General features: G+C 40.8%; 1 protein-coding gene across 1 annotated transcript; it reads right to left on the bottom strand.

Moving 5' to 3' along the window:
* Window positions 1-7,007: 7,007 nt before the first annotated feature.
* LOC116251251 (WPP domain-interacting protein 2) lies at window positions 7,008-10,646 on the bottom strand. Its single transcript, XM_031625407.2, has 2 exons — window positions 8,826-10,646; window positions 7,008-7,910 (listed from the first exon to the last, which is right to left on the bottom strand). The coding sequence occupies exons 1-2, from the start codon at window positions 10,294-10,296 to the stop codon at window positions 7,177-7,179; spliced, it is 2,205 nt and encodes a 734-aa protein (XP_031481267.1). The 5' UTR covers window positions 10,297-10,646; the 3' UTR covers window positions 7,008-7,176.
* Between the last annotated feature and the right edge of the window lie 550 nt (window positions 10,647-11,196).

Genomic DNA, 11,196 nt, shown 5'->3' with positions numbered 1-11,196 from the left:
CTCGTAATACATTGTAATGTATAGACACATCATGCATACAAATTCAGGATTTTGGGCACTTTTCTTCCAAATTTTTGAACCCACCCAGTGCTCTACATATGGAGAATTTCTGGTAAGAGTGCTGGGTTTCACACAGAAACTTAGTACCTATGGAAAATTTGATGTGCCATGATAGTTGACGTTGTGATTTTTTTTCTTCCACACAAGTTTCATGGCTCAAAAACAAGAGGAGTTTGTTCTTGTGAAACTTTTATGAAGGGCCTGATCAATAAAAAAGATAGTCCACAAGGTAACGCCATGATCCTAACACCACTTCTTTTTCAAATATGTTTATTATGAGCCTCTAAGTATCCTAAGTTGTTCTCTCATAAATTTAATTACATGAATGAATGCAAAATGTACGAAAATATACAAATCTAGAAAATTGAAAATACAATATATAAGTTGAATTTCGTTGGCATCCTCGTAAAAGCTGTTTTGAATTTTGTTTTGAGTAAAAATAGTTTTTTTATCCTTTTTTTATGATAGTAGTTGATTTGAGTATTTGGATGGTGTCTCTAAAAATCTATTTTCAAGTGTCATCCAAACAATAACTACTAAGCGCATTAATTTGGAAAAACTTTATAAGAATGCACTTTATTTGTCTGTTTCTCTCGATTTGAATGTTTTAGGTACGTCTATAAGATTAAATTTATGAAAAAGCAACATTCACTATGGCTGAGAGCCAGGAGGCAATGAATAAGAGAAGGAAAGATAGAACGAAGAGGCGAGATCGATTCTCTCTCTCTCTCTTTGGGCCAAAATTGAAAGATTTTCAAAATCTTGTGCGTGAACAATGGCGTTATCATAAATGTAATCAATCGGTGGAAAAATATTGCTCATTTAAGACGGTACCAAAACGGCTCTTTCAATTTAAGAGAGCAAAAATTTTCACTCCTAAATACAGTGAATACTGAATGAGAGGCCATGCGCCGAACAGAAAGATCCCATTTGGTTTTCCTCTCTTTCCGTTGCCTGCCCACATATTTAATCGTTGCGTAGCGATGAATCACTACGTTTCCGCTCCTTGTACGTGAATTTTGAAAGAAGAAAGGATCTTTGTAGCTAAAGGTCGCAATTTCTGTTCTGATTTAGCTCGATCCCCTCTGAATTTCAGGAGCCATTTGCTTTGTTATTTCCAAAATGGATTGATCCTGATGGATCTCTCTGCAAAAAGGAACAGATGGTTCGGAAAGATTTTTGAAGCAAGGGTTCTTCAAAACTTGGATCCAAAATCCCAAGAAAAAATCGGTTTTATTAGTGAATGAAAAAGTAATCCTAAACTGAAAATGAAGAACTGAGAGAAGGTTAGTGCAAGTGAAAAAGATTGGTATCTAATTTCAATGGACTTCCTCGCTCCTTCACTCTTACTCTAGACCCCGAGAATGTAGAGGAGAAAGAAAGGAACCAAAACTTCAAATGAAAGAATTCGTTTAAGGAAAAAGATGAAGAGAGAGAGAAGGGTGGCTTTGGTGGGGGCGGTTGGTATTGATACTTGCAACACTTGAACGAGTTTCCTGTATTTTTTGTTTTTAATGTGTGAACATCACGCCTTGGTGGTGCATGTGGCATCCTTTGCTCGTTCTTTCTCCTTCTTGTAATATATATATATATATATATATAAGTAAACAAGTAAATAGATTCCTATTTTATTGACTTATTTTACTAGAACAGCTTTTTGAAGTTTTTCTAAGTAAACAAGTAAATAGATTTGGAGTCCAAATTGTATTATTTTGACGTTTTAGACGTTAACATATCCTGGCTGGAACTCTTACCACTTCGAGTTCGGTGGATCTAGCTAGGTTCGTGGTTTACGAGCTCAAGATCAGAAGAGGGCGAACTCAAACGGATCGAGCTCAGCTCGTTGTTCAACTCGGCGTGCTAACAGACCCACCGGCCATCCGGAGCCGACACGAGCCGGCCCGGCGCCGCAGCGACCGGGATCAGGGTTGGTAACTGAGCTCTATCACGGCCTGTTTTGGCCCCAGCCCAGTCTGTCCAGCCTTATACCCCACCAAATTAGTAGTCATTCTTGCCGTCCGCGGCTGATTTTGGAAGTCAGTGACAGAAACGAGCAGCTAGTGGCGAGCACATCTTGTGACGTACCGTGCGCGCCGTGGCCAGCTAGAAATTAGGCAGCTAATAAGCCTTCAAAGGACTTGACGCCATTACTGGATCAAAGTCATGGTTGACTTGAGATCTACAATCAAACCTTTGTGGCTGCATTTTACCAATCTTCATGTTATTGGTGCACTTTCTCTTAATTCTCCAATGTTGGTTTCTCTTTTAATGAAAATGAACCTTCTTGAGGTTCGGTGCGCTCCGGCCAATGGCTGGTAAGCGGTCGGTTGCTGGTTCAAATCCTAGAGGCGTCTGCCCAATGTATGGCAAGATGGCCTCATGGTTTTATGCCTCAGGTTTTGTTTTCCCTTGAGTGAACGCCAAAAGAGAGGAGAAAAGCGACAATATTTCAAGGCCCAGTCCATTCAGTTGTGTGTGATAAAAGCTGGAGTTTCATAATTCATTATAATAGACTTCTTTGCTGGAGAGGGCATCTAGGCAGAGAACATGCTTTTATTAAAAATAACAACATGTTGGTAAGGATGTCAACGCTATTCGATGCCCGAACTAAACTGATTATGATTAAACATAAAAAATCGTGTTTGTGTGATGTCATTTCCCATCCCACTCTGAATCCATAATCCAGTTAAATGGAGCAAGTCGACGGCGACCTCAAACGCGTTTTGCCGAAGAAAAAGTAAAATCAGGATTCTTACTTCTATTGATGCAGATTGAGCTGGATGACTGGTTGGTGTTCGGTGCATCGGTGCGTTTCTTATCATGAATTTGATAATTATTTATCGAACCCCCTCAAAGGATTACGAAAAAAAAAAACTGAACAGTCATATTCGAAATTAATCACGGACTTAACTATGACTGGTAAGGGTTCTGAACCAAGTCCACAAAAGTCATGGTGTTAGGTTAATGCGAGACGCAAAGTTTCCATGGGAAAAGAAATGCTCTGCGAGCTAGGAAAGTCCTTGTCCAAGTGGGAACTCCAAACATGGAAGTTGTGTGATTCCCCGGCTGGAACGGAAATCCCAAAATTGTCAAGTGGCCGAACCCTTTCCCCTTGGCTGGTGCGCTAAATATGGCGGACCACTGAATTTAGGGAAACTTTTTCCAACATTTAGGAGACAAGAAGGTCATGCAAACAGTAGAAGGAGATACTGTGGGCACAATGATCCCATCCTTTTCTTTCTAAAAGGTTTCTTGGTAATTGATTTTCCATTTACTTTTAGGAGTGTGATGCTATATATATATATATATCCCAAGGTAATTTATTACTGTAAGATGATGAGGTTTGACTGGGCTGAGTTTTCGATGGGGCCTAACCGCCCTTGTCATGGGCACAAAATGATGGGTCCTTAGATGTTAACCAACCTTTTCTCTTTGGTTCTTTCTCATATTTATAGAACCTGTGGCTTTTTGCTTGATGGAATTTTCCTGTTGCTGTTACAAAGAAAAGAAGGAGTGAGTTAGGTCAGTGGAACATAAAACTCTTGCTAACGTCTCAGTGAAGTTTTTCTCGGGTAAAAGCATAGTATTTTTTTTTTAAAAATTAAAAACTAAAAAATCGAGAAAATAAAATAAGTGAAAATAATAACACAAACATCAAAAAAATAAGTATATTTATAATAAATAAAAATTAAAAAAAAAAACTGTTTAGCATTAAACAAAATGTTGGAGGGGAAAAGTTAAACTTATAAAATTGGGTTCATGATGCTTTGGGACGTCCCCATGATCTCTCACGTTGGACCAACAGAATTGTCTAATATATGAGAGCGGCCGATCACTGGATCAGGTCTTTCTCAGATCCGAATCCGATCCATATGAAATCCAAATCCGACTAATCAGTGGATTCTGGTTCAGACCCGGTACCGGTCCGACCCGTCGAGACCAGGTTGCGAGAAAAGGCAAGTGGGGGGCCAGGAGGAGGCGGTGGGACCCGCAAGGAGAGTTCTGGATGCGAGCAAAGTAAAAAAAAAAAAAAAAAGAAAAGAAAAAAAGGACGGGGCAGGTGGGCCCCGCTTGAAAACCCTCGACCCCGTTTCTCGACAGGTCCTGCGCTTGCGTGGGGAATTTAGAAGGCACGGCCGACCTCATAAGGCGTGGAACACAGGCAAGTGTCGCCGTCCTTCCCCGCTACTACGTGCCGCCTAGTGCCATTTCTTTAATCCACCGGCGCCTCCTATCGCCTGTTGTACTAGAACGGGGTCCTAAAACTTCTTTATATATATATATATATATATATATATATATATATCATTCTCGGGTTGAACATAAAATCATGATTCTTAAATATACAAAAGAAAATTTATAAGCCGTAAGAAAATATTCAGCAATACAGTCTCGATCTCCCCTAGTATCTCACTTCCCTATTCAAATCCTCAGTGAAATGCCTTGAGCATAAAGATCGCATCCTTACATGAAAAAATGTAAACTGAGAAAAAAAAAATATACAAGATGTTAAACGTAAAATAACTAGAACCACCCAACGTTTTAACCAAAACTCTCTAAATGGTTTTTTTTATAGACGATCCAATTCCTTTTGTTTTTTTTTTTTCCACCTTCAACCTATATGACAAAGGTAGAGGGGAGAGGGAGTCCCGTCAGTCTAAAACTATGCTTGAATTAGAGTGTAATTAGAGCTTCCATTCACTCACACCATTCACTTTTGATATAATATATATGTATATATATACACACACCAACTTAGAAACGTTGCTTTGTTTATACATGAGTACCATATTATTTTTTCACTTATTTATATGCATGGTGCCCCTTAAAGTTTTATAAGTTACAACGGTATTTGGCCGTCAGCCAGAAACTTCTTGCTCCGTTCTGTCTCTATATATATAAAGAGAGAGAGTATAAACATGAGAAATATACTTGCAAATTTATTATTCACATGATTAAGTTGGTTATTAATCTCGAGGGTCGTTCGGCAGCAAGAACATTCTTTGATTGAGTGTCTTTATGTATCAACCTCAAAGGTTGGGATATATTTGTATAATGTTAAAATTAATATTCTACGAATCTATCTCAATGTTTTTTGGCAGGGTTTTGTTATACTCATTGAGTATCGCTTCTGCTAAATGATCTTCCAATAAGTTTAAAAATACTTAGTTGGGCCAGGGACTAGTAGGAAGCTAGCTACTCATATAAATCCGAAACGCGCCTTGGGAGGTTTTCTGCTTCAGAGTCCAAGTCTATAGGCTGGGTTGCTGTCCTTTTTTTTTTTTTTGGAAAAAAAAAAGGAAAGGTTAATAATTTAGAAGATCTAAAGTTTCTCTTTAGAAATCATAGCATAAAATATGACATATGTTTACACGACACATATCGTAAACAATCAACTAAGTTGGTCGAACAATTCATAATTACTTGACATAAATTTTATATTTATCTAGTGTATATATACATATATATATGTATATATATATACACACACATATGAGGAAAGCAGGGAAAGATTTCTTGTGCTGGAGTTGTTGATGAAGATACCTGAACAAGTAGGTGGGCGGAAACCATTACAGGGCCGGTACGGAGCATATGTTGTTGTTGCTTCATTATGATGTTCCAGTCAGTATGTTTCTTGGATTGTTTATGTTGGCCGAAAGGAGAAGAAAATGCGCCACAGTGTCTGTCCACCTTGCAGTGGATCGACCGGCCATTTCATAAACTATTAAACTTTCCCATCGTTCGCTTGAGCTTTTTCATTTTGAATAACACTGTTTGGCGTGATGACAATGAGATCGTGATGTGGATGGAGGCAATTGTAGACTTTAATAAGTCAACAGCAACCCCATAAATGCTTAACTTTTTTCCACCCGAGAATTGAATGTTTAAGAAAGGTCTACTGCCACTGCAACGGCGTGTTTGAATGGTGAAAAGTCACCTTCAAAAGAAATCTTGTCTATAAGGCTTGATAACGATGATTACGATGATGAGTATTCGTATTCTTTACTGCTTTAAAACACAATCTACAATTTCGCCATTCATAATCAAACTATATACGTCGAAGACATGTTAATGGCGACTCTGAGCAGGCGCAAATTTCCTTCTTCCTCGATGAGCATCACTACAAATTCATGGACTGCCGGAGCAAAAACAGCGATGTTCCGTTCGGTGGCTCGTGTACATGTTAATGGGTTTCGCTGCGACTCCCGCTCCGGAGCCGTCCGGATGGAACTTCCATGAGTTGAAAGAACTCTCGGATTTTTCACGTCTTATGAAGAGCGACGGATGGTGGTCACATGGGATTTCACTGTTGAGGGAAGAGATGCAATTCACACATTGCCTCTGAAAACAAAAGCTGGTTCGAATGACTGTGAATCTGACCTTAAGAAAAGCCTGTACCGCAGAGTCGGCAAGTTCTTCGAAGCAGAATCTCCATCGGTGACAATGGGGTGCGCAACACCACGTGGCCTCGTTTACTTTTCTTTTTTCCTTTACTCGCGAATCGATTGGCCTGTCAATGGAATCGGTTGTCTGGCCATGCTATATTGCACATGACAGCAGGCCAGCAACTGCTTGAGAAGAAAACTGGGCTCTGCTCTGTCCTCTACTCTTGCCACATGAGAAACCAACACCAAACAATACGCAGAAGCACGGTTGAAGGTTTCCTTTGTTTTTTTCTAAGGACCCCAACTACGCAAGTCGAGAGCATTATTGCAGCGAGCTATTGGAAATCAATTAATTAAAAATCTTAAATCCATCATGAGAGATAGGTTTGATAATTGGAATGGCTCCATATTTTACTAGTATGAATATCACATATTTTCTAGCATCGACTATTTCTTCAGCGTACTTGGTGTGTCTTTCCTGGATCCACTTCCAAAATCCTTCTTACATTCAACAGATATATACGCGTTGATGGTGAAAAAATGAAGAGAAAGAGACCAACATAAACAGCGGAAAAGCAGAAGTCCAGTCATTATACAGCACATGAAGGTAATCTTGATATGATCAGCTAGGATTGAAGCATAGGCGCTTACAGAAAAAAAGAACCTAGATTATAGTACAGCATGATGTTCCTGGGGAAGAAGAAAATGAACTACAGAAACATACACCCAATTAGGTGGGTACGACCCCAGGAGAATAGGGAGATGACTGAAAGAACAAAAACTTAAGGGCTAGAAAAAATAGTATCAACTGGATGAAGCAGTAGAGAGTGAACTTTGAGACATTACTCCGCACCTTCAGATCTCTTTCTGTAGCAGACAGATTAACGCATGCATTCTCTAGTTCCTCTGCTCGGCTCTTCAGCAGAAGAGCGTGCTCTTCTGCCTCTTTCAGCTTGTTCAACATCTGTCTCTGCTCTTCAAGAAGAACCTTATGAGCTTCAACAAGCGGAAGCTCACCCTCAATCAAGGATCTCACTTCATTGTTCGCCTCATTTACCACAAAATACCTGGTCTCAGCTTCAATCTTGTCCATGAACAGCCTCTCGATCTCCATTTCCCACTCATTTAACATCTTCCCTAGAGATTGCAAGTCACCGTCACTTCCATCTTTTACTAGGTTCGCTTCTCCAAGAACTGCTTCAAGTTCTTTTACCCTGCCTTCTTTATGTTGTATCATTTTCTCTGCATCTTTCAGTCGACTCTCAAGAACCATTACTCTGTGGTACATCAGACTGGGCAGCAATTCAATGGAGGGGAAGCCATTTTCTTCAATCTGGTACCTGCTGTCTGCATCAGACGATGTTGGAATAATCTTCTCATGCTTATCTGTGGTACCAAGGATGTGGCTAGAAATGTCAAGTCGTGAAACTGCTTCCCTTCTCATCACTCCAACCTTCTGAATCTCTGCAAGAAAACAATTGGATGGGAATTAAAATTCATGGCACAGTAATTGAAACATTGGTAAAAACTTGGCATATTCACTTTCAAACAGGACCATGGTAAGCACAAGTAAACTTTTGATTCTTACTACCCTATTGATGCTTCCGTCGAAATTAAAATAGAAAAGGTTCTAAAAGCCTCATCTGTAGGGCATCAAAATGGTCTCATGTGAAGGAAGCAACTATCCTTACCACCATTACTTTAAGACTCATTGATTTTTAACAGAAACAAAATTTCTAAGAATCAAGTGCCAAATGCACCACAAGAGTACGCCAACTGATCAAATCAAATAAATTTCTCCTGAATCTCAACACATTGAGCAAATTGGCAGTGAGTGCATGACATACTGGCCGCCTGATGTTCATCCATGTGGAGTAAGTGCGACTGTGCCAGTGCTGTCTTCGTCTGTCCTGAATCACTGTTTAGAGATTGTTTCGCGTCATATACATTAGCCAGATGATTAGGCACATCTAAGTAAACTACAATATTTTTTTTTTGTGTGACTCCGATTCATAATGAGGCTCTTTCATACGTATACTGGTAACGTCACTAGTGTTATGAATTTATACATAAACGCCACTTTTTAGGATCATTCAACTATTCAAAAGCAACAAATCGCAATCGCATTGGGCCACTTTGCAAAATGACTTGTGGTGTACGAAAAGTGCTTAAAAAATGGTCGTTGTTTCGTATACATTCCTAACACCAATCATAAGTTACACACCTGAAAGCATGCTTTTGAGCCGTCATAGGATCATCAAAATGCAGGGGCAAAAGAGAAAGAAATAGAATCGACATAATATCTGCAGAGAAATATGACGAAGACACAAGAAGGAATACATCCAATCAGTATAAGGTTAGAAAGATAAATTCACTAACCTTTCTGAAGAGCTTCTTGGACAACTTGAAGTTGAGCAAGAGATTCTGTCCAGGAATCTCCTCCGAATGAAGATTTACGATTTTGATTCAGAGGTTTAACGGGGCGTACCCTCTCTCCTTTCTTAGAACCATCAGATTCTTCTTTTCTCAACTCACTCTCCAATTCAACGCCATTTTCATGGTAGTATGCTGAATGTGCCTCTTCATATTTATTCTTCTCGTCTTCATCACCTGCTTTGCTGTCCCGGCATTCGGACTGGTTAACCTCCCCATCGCAATCGGAAGACCAACTCTGTTTTCCCTCTTGAGTCCACCTCCCATTACGTTGATCAGCGAAGCAGCCATTCGTGGAGATTAAAACAGCTGTTGCAGAGCTTCCCACTCTAGCACAGCTCCTCGAATCGGACTCCACACTAGAATAGGAATCAGCTTGATCATTTATTTGCTCATCGATCTTCGAAGAACCCTCACCTTCGAGATGGTTTCCGGGAGATTCATCAGCAAATTCTTCATCATTTCCACGCTCTGCTCTAAACTTTTTAGTACCATCATCGAAATTCTTCTCCTCCAATTGAGTTTCAGCGCCCTGCACCAAAACTGTGCCTTTAACTTGCTCGTTTTCTCGCACACCGCTGACCTCTGAATCGTGCTTCGTTGTCGGAAAATTTGCTGCGGTTGATGATTTGCTACTTTGATCCTCACTGTTCTCCGAGACCGCAGACGAAACGAAGATGTTCCGGACATCTGAGACCGACCCAGATTCAGAGACTGGAAGGGGTATCCCAAAATTCAGCGTGGGAGTGAACCCCAAAAGAACCGTCGAATCCATAGAAGCACCCAACTCTTCAGTTTTGAGCCTGATGTCCATCGCGCCAGGTTGAGCAGGAGCATTTACGAGATCGATATTCGATAGGCCCCTCTTGAGCGCCCGATGCAAGTCCAGTCCGGCGCTGCCGTCTTTGACAACCAGCTCCCTTCTCCTCCTCCTCCACTTCCTCAATCCCTTTCCTTTAGTCATATTCTCAGACCGATCTGGCGACGAGGTTAAGGCGGTTGCCTGCTTATCCACCGGTGATGTGATAGAAGCCGCAATTGAATCGCCGTCGTTGGGTAACAAGCTCGCCTTTCCATCCCTCCCATCGTTTTCAATTCTTCCTTCCACGGACGAAGAGTTCAGCCCATCCTTCTCAGAGCCCAAACCTTTCTTCGTCTCTATTGAGAGGCCGTCTTTTTCTGCAGCAATTTGATCGGAATTGATGTCCTCCGCTTCTCTGCCTGCAACAGCTTGGCTGGCCCCTTCTTGGACCACCTGGGATCTCGAGATCCCGTCCTCCCCATCATCGCCACAACCAGAATCTCCAGAGTTTTTCCCCAAAGACCCATTCTTATCCAATGGAGACCCACCAGAATTCAACGGCAGCTCATCTTTTCCCGCAACGATGGCGCCAGAAGTCTCCTCTGCTAAATCCATAAGCCGAATCTAGCAAACTTCGAAGGAAAAGCAGAAACCCAACTCCGAAATTTCACTACAGAAAATTCGGTCGATCGTCTCTCCGTCAGAGCAGAACGAAACCCGCCTTTGCATTAAAGCTCAGGGAGACGGACCATCGCCAAGCACCTCTACGATTGCAACCCCAATAAACCGTCTCGGTATTCCACGACCAAGTTCTCCGAAAAGTCGTGCTCACGTATTCCGTATCTCGCCGAGAGACCACCGGAGCGGAGATTGAAAACCGCCGATTCCTCTTCGTCTCTTCCCTCAAAAACCGAGAAACCTCCCTGAGATGTCTCGTCCGCCGAGTCTTCTATTATGGAAACGAAGACTCCGACACGTGCGAACAGACTCATGGGAGTTCAAGAGGCCCCACACACGTGCCGACCTGTCATGAATGAACAGAACATTCCGCCTACCATGTGAGGAGCTCAGATTACAGAACTCTCCTCCATCCTCTGCAACAATGGCACCCACCGAAGAAACAGAGTCTCGAGTATTTTTAATCAATTTAAATTTTATATATATATATATATATATATCATAACAAACTCTAACAGTGCCCGCTTAACTCAAATTTGTCTCATTTGATCAAATTTTTTTCTTAACTCGAACTTAATATCAAGCTCGAATTAACTCGACTCATTGAACCGTTTTAAGTGCCATATGAACGAGGTTAAACCAAGTAAATCTACAACACATGTCAAAAGCAATGTAATTAAGAAACACAAGTAAATCTACAACACATGTCAAAAGCAATGTAATTAAGAAACATCTGCATCGGTAAAGAACATTATTGTTCTGACATACACTGATTTTTATATATAATGATTAATGAAGGATGACGATACTAGTAATAAACATTTAATTACTACAGAG

Source organism: Nymphaea colorata, chromosome 3, assembly GCF_008831285.2.
Source record: "Nymphaea colorata isolate Beijing-Zhang1983 chromosome 3, ASM883128v2, whole genome shotgun sequence".
Classification (NCBI taxonomy): Eukaryota; Viridiplantae; Streptophyta; class Magnoliopsida; order Nymphaeales; family Nymphaeaceae; genus Nymphaea; species Nymphaea colorata.
Note: the sequence above shows the minus strand (reverse complement) of the source record. Positions and strands in the feature narration are given on the sequence as shown.

What these genes read in the sequence shown, in the direction of transcription:
- LOC116251251 (XM_031625407.2), bottom strand. Translation starts at nt 10,296, where the DNA reads ATGGATTTAGCAGAGGAGACTTCTGGCGCCATCGTTGCGGGAAAAGAT. An exon ending in CCAAGAAGCTCTTCAGAAAG is followed by an intron (nt 7,911 to 8,825) that starts GTTAGTGAATTT and finishes GTTTTCTTGCAG; the next exon opens with AGATTCAGAAGGTTGGAGTG.